The sequence below is a fragment of the Strix uralensis genome, chromosome 1, assembly GCF_047716275.1.
Source record: "Strix uralensis isolate ZFMK-TIS-50842 chromosome 1, bStrUra1, whole genome shotgun sequence".
Classification (NCBI taxonomy): Eukaryota; Metazoa; Chordata; class Aves; order Strigiformes; family Strigidae; genus Strix; species Strix uralensis.
In genome coordinates this window covers 55,621,721-55,636,078 of record NC_133972.1, presented here as the reverse complement: position 1 = coordinate 55,636,078, position 14,358 = coordinate 55,621,721, and the positions used below count along the sequence as shown (strand labels likewise).

The 14,358-nt window shown below is 39.3% G+C and overlaps 1 protein-coding gene across 2 annotated transcripts in view; it reads left to right on the top strand.

Moving 5' to 3' along the window:
• ITGB1 (integrin subunit beta 1) overlaps window positions 1-12,420 on the top strand; it is a 46,685-nt gene extending 34,265 nt beyond the window's left edge. Inside the window, exons 13-17 of one of the 2 annotated variants that reach the window (XM_074867505.1) lie at window positions 397-619; window positions 1,831-2,063; window positions 4,147-4,313; window positions 5,139-5,219; window positions 11,190-12,420. In XM_074867505.1, the coding sequence (XP_074723606.1) occupies window positions 397-619; window positions 1,831-2,063; window positions 4,147-4,313; window positions 5,139-5,213 (698 nt within the window). In that variant the 3' untranslated portion in view covers window positions 5,214-5,219; window positions 11,190-12,420. The remainder of the gene's footprint in view (window positions 1-396; window positions 620-1,830; window positions 2,064-4,146; window positions 4,314-5,138; window positions 5,220-11,189) is intronic. The other variant, XM_074867514.1, reaches the window with a different exon arrangement.
• Window positions 12,421-14,358: the final 1,938 nt, after the last annotated feature.

Here is a 14,358-nt window from a genome sequence, read left to right as displayed (position 1 = left end):
AGCTGCATAGCAATAGATACAAAGACAGGAGTGATCAATGAATCGATATACATATAAAATTGTGAACTGAAGCAGTGCTGTAATGCTCTCCACCCAGGAGATACGGCCATCACATTATACTGTTCTTGATCAGCTTTCCTTAGTCTTGTTGTTTTGTTTATGAAAGGAAACCCAAATGTTAGAGAATGGAAAAGGGGAGAAACACCTGTAAGTAGCTTTTCAAGGAGCTAAAATCTATTTTGTAGCTCTTAATTCATTAGTATCTTCATTATCTCTCCACCACGGTTTTCTTTTCCCTGTATCTATCCTGAGATGGTGGACATGTATTTCTTACTGTCAAAAATTTTGTGTTTTATATTAGACTTAATTTCACTGCAATATCTTTTCAATGCACAGGAAATGGTATCTGCAAATGCAGAGTGTGCGAGTGTTTCCCCAACTTCACTGGCAGCGCATGCGATTGTTCTTTGGATACTTTTCCATGTATGGCATCTAATGGACAGATTTGCAATGGAAGAGGAACCTGTGAATGTGGCACCTGTAATTGTACAGATCCCAAATTCCAAGGCGCCACATGTGAAATGTGTCAGACTTGTGTTGGTGTCTGTGCAGAGCACAAGTAAGTACCTAGAAAATCAAGTCCCAGCTTCTATGCATTTGAGTTTGGGATATTTGCGTGTGCAGAACTTTTAAAATGAGGCTTTTGGTATTGTGCTTTATTCTACCCTGAAATGTAGGGACATCAGATCATCCCTTTAGACAGTAAAAGTTGTTGGGTGAGAATCAATAATTACAAACAAAACATTATTGATACAGTATTTTGATTTCTTCCAGGTAGGCAAATTATTTCTTAAATTTTTTCCCTGCCATGTTTTGTTAGGCATAGAAATGTGTACGTTATGTTAAATCAGTTTTAACCATTCAGATCCTCTTGGGCAGGTTACAGCTTTCCCTTCTTTCCTGTATGATTGTCGGCAGCCAACCTTCTGCAGAGCTGGAGGGAACATAGGTCTATAATGTGACAAGCTGTAAAGTCCCATCATCTTGACCTTTTGAAATCAATGTAACAAAAGTATACGTATACTGTGCAATTTCCAGAGTAGTTAAAACTTCAGCTAAACTTTTTGCTTAAAACTCTTATTCCAAAGTACTGTTGAAAAATTCAGACTACCCTGACAGTTGAAAAGTAAACCTAGATCTGTGTGGGCCAGTGAAATTTGCATCCCTACCTTTGGAAATCTGGGTTTTTAGAAACCAAGCATTTCCTGCATGGAGACTTCGAAATAAGTTTATGATTAGTGGCTGGGCTGTTTCCTGGCTTTGTGCTACTGACTTTAAGGGTTTCTCTCAGCACAGTCTTTTTAATATAAAAATCCTGCTCAGTGTGCTTTTTTCAATGAGTTAATTTGGAGTGATATCCTACTGTAAAGCTTGTCACTCAGTTTGTTCTTTTTAACCTGTCTGTTTCTTGGATACTGTTTCACTATAATTATCTTGTACCTACACTGCCTTCTCTGAGAGTATTAATTTTTCAGGTGGGAGGTGTTGAAAAAGTTTTAGCCTTATTTCCTTTTAGAGATTTAGGTAATTTTTTTCCTGCCCTTGAAACTTGTGGGTCATCCAGGGAGAGGAATTTGTTAATCCCAAGGTGCATAAATGTTCTGGCTGGTAAAAAGCTGTGTCTTGCTTTATTTTTTCATGACCTCTAAGGCAAAAGGGCTGGTTTTCTTGGGGTTTTTTCCCCACATTTTCTCCTTCCCATGTCTTTAGATGCTGGAAATCTTTTGTGAACATATTAAAAAGCATTGCTTCTGATATGTACTTCCACAGGGACTGCGTTCAATGCAGAGCTTTTGATAAGGGAGAAAAGAAGGAAACATGTTCTCAGGAATGTATGCATTTCAACATGACACGGGTAGAAAGCAGAGATAAGTTGCCACAGCCCGGACAGCCCGATCCGTTGTCTCATTGCAAAGAGAAGGATGTTGATGACTGCTGGTTCTACTTCACATATTCTGTCAACTCAAATGGTGAAGCCAGTGTCCACGTGGTAGAGACCCCAGGTGTGAACATGATGTTGTCTACTTTCCCTTTGTTAATTCTTGCAGTTGTTGCATACTACAAAGTAGCTCTGGTTGATTTGTGTGAGTTAGATGCATTTCGAAATAGGTACCTATTCCCTAAGTGAGAGGTGAGGATGTCTGGAACTTGAGTGGCTTTAGAAGAACACCTCTCTAGATCTAGTTTTTTCAAACCTTTAGGCTTAGGCTTTGTTTTTTAAAAACAATAAGTCAATCAGATATGTGTATTTGTTAAGGCATTTCATGTTTCCACTTGACACACTTTGCAGGCTTGTTTTACCTGTCCTGTAGCAAGTCCTAGATATCTAGATTTTAATAAACTTTTTTTTGACTGGACTTGTGCTACAGGTTATAAACAATGGTGTCTGTGGGGTTTTGTTGCTTTTTTCCTTAATAATACAGGGCCAGTCATACACAAAAAACCACCACCACCACAAAATTGTGTACCGTGCTGCAAACTGCTTAAATTACTTCATGCTGAGAGCCTTTGCTTTTACTGAACTGCGGTATCTTCAAGAATAGATCTGAAGAGCCTTTTGCTTAGTTAATCCTTAACAGTCAACTGGTCTTGATTTTTTTTCAATCTTCTGATACAAATAAGAGAGAACAATTCTATAGATCGACCAGTACTTTACCATTTATTTACTCAGAGTATTGTCTGAATCATTGGATGTTGCATCTAACAGTGCAAAAATTCTGGTTTTGTACATTAGCAGTGTGCGATCTCCTCATTTTTATAAGCCTGATACAAAATTCACACCTTACTTGTGTCTTGAAAGGTTTAGTGCTGTATTCTACTCAAGGAATTGATCAGTTGGGTGATCATCACTTAATACACATCAGTGGTTAGTGGCTCTTAGAAATAAATACCACTTCAATTCAGAATATTTAAAATTCTCTAAAAATGTAGTCCAAAATATAGAGGAGGACCTTGAGCCCTGTTGTCTTTTAGGATAAGGGAAAACATGCCCTACACTTTTGAGGTCTGACCTTCTCTTCATGGGTAAACTTCTGTTGCCTTAGTTAAGATTGGAATCAAGCCTTCATGCACCAGGAGGCACCTTAATTTTGTGCCGTACAAGTGCTGAAGGAACAAGCTCTGTTCGGTAGAGCTGTGTTTGTTGGAGCAGGTGCTTGTTCCTTATTGGTTCCCAAGGAATTCCTGTCATGTCCCTTCCCACTTCCTTCACTCCTGCAGAGGCAGCTACCAGGATTTGGAGTCTGAAGTTTGGAGGGAAGCAGTTTTCCTACTGACAGCACAGGAGTTGCATTTATTTGCTTCTGACTCCTTCAGTCTGTGCATTAAGCTCTGCAAAAGCCCTTGTTCAGTTTGTGATTGGTGAGAATTTTGTATTAATAGAAGAGTTAGGTTTTATTTTGGATTATTATTTCTATGTTAGTCACCTTAAATCATTTTGCATCTGTATTACTCTTTCCAAGCACATAATTCATTTATTTTGAAAGTACATATTTTTCTGCAAAGAAGATGTGTTTTTTTAAATTTCAGCAGAGATCAATTCCCAAGATGAGGAAATATCCTAGAAAAAAAAAAAATCTGTCTCAGAAGCAAAGTTATTACTTATCTCTTTATTAGCTGCTAACAATAATTGCCATATGAGGTAAAATGAGGAACACTCTTTCTCTGTAATGGTGTTGACAGAGTATGTGGAGCCTGTTTGCTGATCCGCGTATGTACTCTAGCTGGTTTATCCCTCCAGCACCACCTTTGACTTGGAGCTCTTGCATGTTTAAAATACAATTGTTAGTTATTTTACTCTAATACTCTAGATGAATAGCTTAAGGGGTTAGCAGTGTGCAGACTTCATCATCAGAACATGAATTGTTCTATAGCTAAGATTAAACACAACTTAGAAGGATAACAGTAAGCTGGAATGTTACAGGATGTACACATTCCAAAACTCCCGTTATTTGAAAGGAAAAGAGTATTGGCATATCTTTGATATTCTAAATACTGGCTTCAGTACAAATAAAATTTTAAAAGCATCTGGATGTGCATTACCTTTACCATTTTGTAAAGTCATGCTTCCCTCGCTTTGTTCCTTAGAATGCCCCAGCGGCCCTGACATCATTCCCATTGTAGCTGGTGTGGTTGCTGGAATTGTTCTTATTGGACTTGCATTGTTACTGATTTGGAAACTACTAATGATCATTCATGACAGAAGAGAATTTGCTAAATTTGAAAAGGAGAAGATGAATGCCAAGTGGGATACGGTAAGTCAAGAGGCTTTTATTTGTATAAAAGCTACAGTAGTCGAGGAAGAATAGAAGATTTTTGTTCACGTGCCTTAAATGTTTCAGATTGTCTTCTTGCCTTTTGTCCTATGGAGGAACAGAAAGATCCTTATTTTATGCTGACTTCAAAACATGTTATGTGTTACCACTAGCAAAAAAACCAAAAACCCACAAAACCCAAAACAAAACAGAAAAACCTCCCACAACAACCAACAAAAAACCCAACCCTCTTTGAGAAGTACCTCTTGGGTTAGAAATGTCATGGTGACAGAACAGTTCAGCTGTGCAGTTGTACCACACTACAACATATTATTAAAATGTTTATTAGAAGATGAGAGTTGCTTTTGTATAAAATGAAGAAGATAATTTTACACTTATGAAAGAGATCTTCTAAATACTTTCACAGGTTTAGTTGGGAGCTTTCAATGACTGGTCACAAAATCATGGCTGGTACTGGTTTGTTGAAATCTTCCTTGTCAACAGTCCCTTGTCAACAGAAAAGTGTAGGCTTACATAGGGTATAGGGTTGCTGCCTCTAGGAAGTCTTAGGAATCTGCTAATCAAAAACCCTTCACTACAGTTCTGTAGAAGTCAACACCTACATACACTTGGTAAGAGAATATTTGAAAAAAAACTCCTAGGAAGTATTTTGTTTCTGTTTAAGAAAATTAATTCTGTGCTGGAAAGAAAAATACTAACGCTTTTCTTTATATATAGCATGATTTTTTTCTGTGATAGTTGAGAATGTTACTTTTCTTTTTTTCCTGTTGAATTATTCGACATTGACCATTTCTTTTACTTCAGCAAGAAAATCCAATATACAAGAGCCCTATTAACAATTTCAAGAATCCAAACTATGGACGTAAAGCTGGTCTCTAAGTCTCAGTTTGTATCTTCTTTCATTTTCTTCCTTTTTTTGTCCTTTGCATGTCACTTCAAACTCACTGTATGTCATAGTCAGTTAATCACAGTTTGAGTCTTGCTGAGTTTATATACCTCTGCTTTGATTCTGGGGTTTTAAGGAATGCAGCTTGAAAATTTTTAACTTGTTTTGACAGCAAGATTGCTTACTTACTAATACCACCAGTACCACCTTAAACTATTCTACGTGATTTTTTTATTTTTATTTTTTTTGTGGATATGTAATAGAACAGCTGTTAGGCTTGAAGAAGCTATTTGGATTGTGGAGAGACACAGAGTTCAGGGGAGGGTTTGTCTTCTCAAATCAGCAGTCAGTTTGCTTAAAGTTAGTATGTTTGCAAAGCTAGTTTAGATACTCCTCAGATATCCTAGCCTATAAATATCGCTGGGTTTATTAGAATAACTCTGGGAACATTCAGAGAAGCCTTACAGATTTTTCTTTTTTTTTTTTAACTGTTTTGGCTTATTAACCTAGTATAGAACTAGCCTGTATTTAAACTGTGAAATGCATATACTCTGCTGATTTTATAATTAAATATGCATCTTATTTTCTCCATCCTTATTTCTACTGAAACTGGCAATATCACAGTACTTGTAGCCCAGCCAGCTTGGGGGTCTCCACAGAAAAAAACCATTAATATGAGATGAAGAAATGTTCTTGTCCCCTCTAGGTGCATTTGCCCCCAGTTTCTTAGTCCCTCCTAAACTCTGCCTAAACACCTCATTTCTGTTGGAAAGGCTGACTTCAGTTCTCTCCACACTCAATATGCAAGGAGAAACAGCATATCCAGAAGAGCAAGTCAGTAAACCAGAAGTGATGGGTAGATACCTTCTGTAGATTTTTGAGGTTGCACTTTCTTGAATGCTTTAGGTGTTCTCCTCCTTCCCTGGGATCCCCAGCTGCTGGGGAGGGAATGAGAAAGGGAAGATGTGATGGGGAATGGTTGTCAGAAGAGTACTGAGAGATAGGAACTACAGAGATGAGATTAGAGGGAAGGGAATGAAGAAGTCAGGAAGGCAGCACATCCCTTTAATATCCAAAGGCTTTTTTCAGGACCCAGTGGATGGGAAGGATCTGTAGCTCTAATTTTATTGTCTGCTGTCTCCCTTTTTCAGTGTTGCACTCAAAAGATTTTTGGAAAGGAAAAATGAGGGGAGAAAGCAGGAATTGAGAGTATTTAAGTTCTTATCTGTCATCACTGTGACAACAATTCCAAATACTTTGTCTAGCATTCTGAGCCCTTACTTGATGAAATATACTTTCCTTTTCTCTTTACAGTCATTTCACTTTCCAGTGTGTCCAAAATTGATTGTAAAAATGGTCATTTTGCTTGCCACACCAACCACGTTCACCTCCTTACCATTTTTCTTCTCAATTATTCCGGGGAGAAAATGGAGTAGTTCTTCCTTTCTAACATTTCACATAAACCATCTAGTTAAGTCTCTGTTACCTTATCTTCTGTTGTTCTCTTGATTGTGTACTTTGTTGCATGCAGGATAAGCATCTAACAAACTATACGGTGTGTAACTTCCATTCTGTGCTCTTGTTCTCTGCACCATGACTTTCAGGATCTAATGAATAGTGCTGCCATTTCTCCTCAAAACGTAATTCTTGTGGAAAGCTTTCCTCTTGTGTGAATGGAGGGATTGACTTCTCCCTTTTTGTTTCACTCACTGCAAAGATTAAAATTACGAAATAGTGTGGGTTTTTTTAAACATGACTTTATCATTTTTAGTATTCATAGAAATATCAGAACTTTGGGAAGAGAGGGAGGTGGGTTTAGCTTTCTTGGCCACTGAAAAGGAGGAGATCAGTATTGGCAGAATAGGTGACCCACAGGAAGTAAAAAGAAGAAAATCCTCCTTTCCCCTACAACTAAGATTTTCTAGGGTTTTTAGATTGTTGACATAACCTTTCATTTAGGTGAACAAACAGTTGTCTTGTATTGCCAATGCAAAAAATTCACCTGAAATCCCCTTACAAGAAAATTACGCTGCAGTAGGTTCCCTCCAGGTGTATACATGTACAATAAAATGAACAGTGTGCAGTTTGTGTGACCCTTCCCCCTCTTCCACAGCAGTCATACACACACGTGGGCTTGGTTACCGCAGTGAGTGAACTGCGGCACCACGGAGCTTGTCGTGGACCAGGTGCCCAGATACTTCCCCAGTCCTGGTCGGTGATGTTGTGAATGACTTGTCGCCACAGTATCCTTGCTTTGATGCTCAGGCCAACTAGGTTGAACAGAGTTCAGTTTGTCCTTGGCCTGCAGCACAGCTACTGTCTTAGTGTTGCTTCACCACCGTTGAGCCTTGCCATCCTCACTGGCTGTCTGCTTTGGATTTGTGTCATGAAGAGTGTTTACTTGATAGCAGGGCAGCTGCTGTCCTCTGCTCTTCCAGTCCTGGTGGATGACGCCCTCTGTCGTCGGTGTTGCCCTAAACCTTGGCCTTTGCTTCATCCTCTGATACAACTACCGTATTTACAGGTTGACAGATGACTCGGTTTATATTACTGTAAAATAATGATGGATATTAACGAGAGCCAAAAATAGTAAGAACCAGCTCTTGAACAATATATATGTGGGTGATTTAAATATTCTAGAGTGCAGTTTCTTGCAGTGACTTAGAACTTAAACTCATTATAAAGGCAGCTTAAGTGACTGTTAAACAGTAAGTCCATGGAGAAAAAAGGAATAAGAAGGTTAATCAAACGTCCTATATAATAGGTTCATCTTTATGCAACACTAGACTGAACTGTTACCCTCTAAACAGTCCAGTCTAGTTGAAAATGAATACTGTTGCAAGAACATAGCTCTTTATTCTTTGCTGAAGGTACCTTTAAGAAAAAACCCCTCCATCTTTATTTTAATGTATTGATCTTGTATATAGTTACTGTTTTGTTGATTTTTATTTTGGTTTAAGTGTGCGTGGTGTTTTCATTTATAGGGGCACGTGGTAAACATGTTTTCCCTAACTTTGTATGCTTAAACCAGTGTATTCTCTACAGTGGTGTAAAGAAAATGGGTTCATTTAAAACCAGTAGTATTTGTCTAAGACTGCAAGTTTGGAATACCATATTTTAGTGACCAGTTAAAAACCTGGAATGCTGCTAATCTCTGAAAGTTCATACCATGTGCCAGCTATGAGGGGCCCTAAGCAAAGTGAGAGTCGTGTTGAACTAGTGGACATTTATTTACTACTTCCATGTTAGTTTTAATGATAAGGTATCTGTAGAAGACAAGGGCTGAGACATGGTGATCGAGTATGGCTGGAAAGGCCAGGGCTGTCACTGCCTCTCTGACCGAAGATAGCAGGGAAGGAATTGCAAATCCATGTTGCGGTTACAGGCAGTAGAGCCTCAAGGGCTGTTTAGCTGATCCAGCATAAGCTTGGGTTAAGCTGAATAGTTCTCTGTGTGTTGACTAAATCTCCGTCATTTGTAATGGGAACCGAGACATTCTACTGACATGGGGAGACACCTGGTTGGGTGCCTTATTCAGTGACCTATATCCCACTGTGTGCTTCTGAGAGTTCTTGGGAACATAACATGCAAGTACAAGGGAAGACAGTACAGCCCTTCAATTTCTTTGTAAATAGGGCTTATGCTATATAAAGAGCATATAAATTTCAAATTGTGATTTCTCCTGAAAAGGCATTATAGTAAAAAAATTTACAATCTTACTACGCAAATTACATTTTAAACCTGACTGGAAGTTCAAATTAATTGTACGAGCAGCACCCTGCAGATTTCCAAGTTTTAGTCCTAACCTTTAGATCAATTCCAACACTATCTGAAAGAAGTTCTCTCTCTTTTACAAACAAGAAAATGTAAACATATATGTCCCTGTATATGCTGGGGATAGTCTGTTTTATAAAATGTTGAGGGTTAGAAGCACAGTGTAACAAGTATTACATAATCCCTTGCCTTCGAAAGGCTGTGCAGTATCTTCTAGTCTGCATACAATGCAGACTGTGAAGCTTACAGACTTCCTCTGCATCAAACTTCACTGGTTTATATTTACATTTTTAAGAATTCTTCATTAAAACTTGTTGAGGAAACAAACAGTGTACATTGCCAAGAACTTTGAGGCATAATGAGATACTTCAGTTACGGATTAAATCCTTCATCCCTGGATGTTTTTCCAGTTTCATTTACATCTTACTATTGCAAAGTTTTTTATTAAAAATATTGGGAGGAGGTAATTTAGCATTGACTAATTTGTCTGGCTGAGAACTAGCCACAATGTTGTATTTCCATGATTACTAAAAAAAAAAGTTTAAAAAAATCTTAACTCCCCATCCCTTTTCAAACCAGTAGCTGGATGTACTTTTAATCAAGACAGAGTTTGCCTGGGAACTGAGAGAAGGGTCTTTTGCTGTTGCTATGTATTTGTGAAGTATAGGCACCACTGGACACCTTCACCTCAAGCCATATGGCATTGACTCAGATCTTGAGAAGAGCGAACAGAGAATCTTGACTTCCATTGTCCAGCAATCCAGATTCTGGCAGGACTTGAGAGACTAGGCTGGAGTCTCCCAGGTCTAGCCAGGATTGGACATGCCTCATTGCTCTTTGCCTGTAGAGAAGCTGGCTTTGAGGAGAAACACCCTTTTTCTGTGAAAGGAACCATGACAGCAAGGCAGTAACACCAATTCAATGGTCTTCCTTAGCAGCAGCTCCTGTTGTTGGGGTAGACCAGTTACTTGGTGCCTACCAGGTCTTGCAAATAGAAGGCAACAAAAGGCCAGGAATTGTGGTACAAAAATTTCACACCAAGTTACTTTTTGCTTGCCTTGTCACCTTTTAGCACATCCTGTGGTATTCCCAGTTGATTTTCCAGGTTTATGACCCGAAAAAACAGACACATGTGGTGTCTGGGTGTCATGGGGGATGATTTCCTTTAGGAAAATTTCCTGTAGGAAAAATTGTTTTAACCTGAAATATTTTAAACACTGTATAATTAAATAGAACTGAATTAATACGGTTATGTAGGCCATCTCAGATTGGAGCGGGGGGTGCATTTCAAAGGGAGAGAGATTCCCTTACTACTGCTGAAGGTCAGGTACGGTTCTGGACGGACCTTCACTCAGGCTGACATCTGCAGCGTAGCCCTTTCTCCTACCAAGATTTACTTACTGATTTTGAGTTCAAGTTGTTCATCTTAGGTGTGCAAGGACACCATAAATAGAGTAAGATTTACCGAGATAAAAGGAAACCTGGCCACAAAGGAGGCTTAAAATAAGCTTAATATAGAGGGTTTTAAATCTCAGAAAGAGAGAAGTAAGCGGTTGTTCTGTGGGCATTTCTTGTATCCGTAGAAATAATGGTTTTATTACAGCATTTGCACCAGTACAGAAATTTCCTAGTTTTAACTGTGCATTTTGAGCATATGGGGGCTGGGGAGACCTGCAGGAATAAAATGAGAATGCCAAGTACTGAATGTTCAACATAAATAGTGAATGTGCATTATCAAAATACTACAAGTCTTTCCACTTTGTTTCTAGAATTAAATTATAATAATACAAGATAAGCTGTTTAAATGTTTATTATAGCAGAATGCGGTCTGTGGTCAGTCATGGTTTCAAACAATGTCGTTTACAATTCCGTTCTTTAAAAATATCATGGGCTGCAGGCCCCTGTGTTGATGGCTCAGCTCTGAGATGACCACACGAGGTTCAGCTGCTTTTGAAGGAAACCTGTGGTGTAAATCAAACAGGATCGTGGCCTAACCCTTTGCTTTGTTAGCTGAGCATGCCTTTGTTCAAGTTGCTAGAGGGAAAACTAGTTTGACTTAAACTGTTTGTGTGTACAAAAAACCATTAATGGGTAATTTCTTAATCTAATTTCTTAAGCTAATTTTTACACTTCTCGAAAACATGGTGCCTTTCTTATGTCTTTAAATATTAACATAAATATTTTTCTTTTTCTAGGGTGAAAATCCTATTTACAAGAGTGCAGTGACAACTGTGGTCAATCCTAAATATGAGGGAAAATGAACACTCACTGCTTGTATAACTTCACAACACTGTATGCAGCGTAGCAATTTTTGTAGTCACAGTAAGATAGATTTAGGGCAAACTGCAGTGATTTTACTAATTCATTACATATAGGTTTGTTTTCCTGTGCAGGTTTTGAAAATGTACCATATGTAATTTTATTTTTATTTTTTTTGCAAATAAAAGTAATCAGTGCCAGAGGTCTGACAAAAAAAACTTGAGACTGTGTAGCCTAGTCAGCTAAGGTCACATGGTGCCTTTTTGACCTTTTCCACTCCTGTGCTGTGAATCTGGGTCTTCTGCAGGGTGTGATACTGCGGTGGCATGACTGGGAGGGAAATGGTTAAAGCAATCAGCATGAGGGCTCTGCCTAGCCATTTAGTATTAAACTTTTTAGCTTTACAGGGAAATCAGGGCTTGAGTTTGCAGATATAATTAAACTCATGTAGCATGGAGCTGGTGGTTAATTGGTTGTCTTCTTGCTAGACATATGATTAAGTATATGGTAAGTTGAGTAAGTTGGAAGTGAGCAGTGTAAAAGACTGAAAAGTGTGTGCATACTTATTTTTAATTTTTAAGTTGCTTATTGCCAGGTTATAGTTAAAATGAAAGGGTTTGAGAAGAATGTTAAGAAGGAGAAAATAGCTTTAAAACACGTGCCATTACTGAAAAAGTTGCTGACTGGTAACTTGCTTAGTTTTTCTTTGTAAATTCAAGCCCTGGGTGGCAGTATCATGAAGTACCTTACCAAGACATCCTCAAACACATAAGGGCCTTACATCATACTGTGTCTTTATTCTGTAATGTTTCCTTGGTTTAAAGCCTGGTGCTTTGTCACCCTTCTAATCTTTTTAACGTATTTGGTTGTGATTCTTTTTGTAATATTTTTGTATCAACACAAGCTTTTTTTTTCCTTTTTTCCCTTTTTTTTGAGCAGTCTTAGCTGTAAATTTGCCTTTACCCTGTAGCTAAGATTGCTAGTTTGTCATGTGACATAAGTCACACATCATTCTTGACATGTGCCATGTATATTTGCCTTTGACCATTCAGACTGCATCACAGTCATATTCTTGTTTTAAGTGCCTTTTTATTTTAACAGATGTTCACTTTTTACAGTGCTATTACTGAAGTTATTTATTAAATAAAAGTACCTTAAAATCTTAAATCTCGTCTCTTTATCTTGTAGAAGTTGATACTGTTCAAAAAACTTGAGAACTGTGTCTGTTGGGCAAGAGGTAATAAGCTTTGTAAAACTTCAAGTATGTCCTTTAGATCAAATCTGAGAAAAGTTAAGCAGAAGTGATCATGGGTAACAAACATTAGCTGTTGTATAAAAGGATGCAGGCCAGGGAGCAGCACAGAGCTCCATGTTATACAGTGGCCGTTGGTGTAAAGTCCCAGGCTTTCATTAGCATGTGTGCTAAAGAAGTTCTGCAGTTTAATAACTGTTCCAGCAAGTGGGTTATTTGGTTAATTATTTTTTCACAACACACGACACGTGAGAAAAATGACTGCATTTTGTAGGAAAATACTCCAGATTTTTTTAAGGGTATAACATTCTAGATAGATTATCAAAACCACTTTGTAATTAAATACATTCCTAACGTATATTCATGGAATCTGTATAAATTTTTTTTTTTAAACTGTTGGTACTTCAGGTTATCCTGAGAAGCTATGAGGGTGTGTTCTAAAAGCCCCTTTTAACCTCTGCCTGAGGGCAGAAGCAGCCTGGTTTCCATGAAGTGGGAGGGGGGCATCGACAGAGAGGTTGGGCTGTGTGTGTGTGTCTGTCTCGTCCCTCTGTGAGGGAAGCAGCTGGAGACAGGAGGATCCAAGGGCCAGTTATGGCGCAGACTTGGTTGTCTAAGGCCAGTTATGGTCAGGAGGGTCCATAGTGTGGTGGGGTGGGCGGGTGGGGGAGGTTTGCAGCAGCCACTGGAGCAGAGCTGGTGTGGGGGGCAGCTGTGGAGAGGCTGCGGGAGGGGTGGGCGCTGCAGATGTGTCTGTGCTGCCTGCGCACAGAGGCCTTCGTCCTGATCAGCAGGGAGGGCGATGGGCAGGAGGCCGTCGGTCCCGTTCATAATTCCACAAGTGCTGTTCTCCGTCTGTGATGCTCTGTGTGATGCGTGTTTGTACTGTGTATGTGGTTTGTGTGTGTGCCTGCAGATGCTTCAGCGCACAGGGGTTGGACCTGGGGACGCGGAGCTGCTGCAGCCTCGCTTCTCTTGGGCCGCTGGATTTGGCAACAGGTACATTTTCTGATGGTGCAACTGAGAGCAAGCTCACCGATGGGAAGAAGCTGTGCAACAATTTAGCCTGCTGTCCTTTATAACAAACCCCACAGTACTGCTCTGGGTTAGTTCTTACATCATGAACACTCTTCCTTGCCTTGCCTTCCCAACCAAGGGAAGCAGCACAGCCCGAGAATGCCATCTGACAGGACCACAGGGCAGGAGGCCAGTGGGAGCCGCACCTGTGTGTACAGCTCACGTGGTCTGTTCCTCTTGATACTGACTTGGCAGAATTGCGACTTGACTGTGGCCACGATGGATGAAATTTTATTTTGGATGTTTGGGTACTTACCTCCCTTCCTACTGCTGTGGTCACTTCCCCAACAATACCAAGGATTGTCAATAGCTCCATAAGGAAAAGATGCAGAAATTTCTTCTAAACACATCCTGTATTACTTGTCCATGAAAACTATCTTCATTGGAGACAAGGCAGCTTAAACAGAAAGGATAATTTCTGACCTTTTTGGCTGTTGGTTTTTCAATATTCTAGAAAGATTAATCCCAAATTTCTGTTTCAGACTGTAGCAAAGTCCCCTTCAGATCTGTCTTTTTACCTCTCAGTCTTTCCCAGACTGCACAGAACACTGGAATCCTGAACTAGCCAGGAAGCATGTCACACAGGTAGCAAGCGGTATGCTGACCTTTAGGAACCCTGATCCCTATACGGCATTACCAAGCAAATTTTTAATTATGTGTGCATTAACCTGGTTCTGACCACTCATCGATGTTACATGTTCTGCAGTTTCCTTAACAAGTCTGGTTTCAAAATGCTCTTGGGGATTGGTGGACAACTTTTCCACAGAAATGCTACT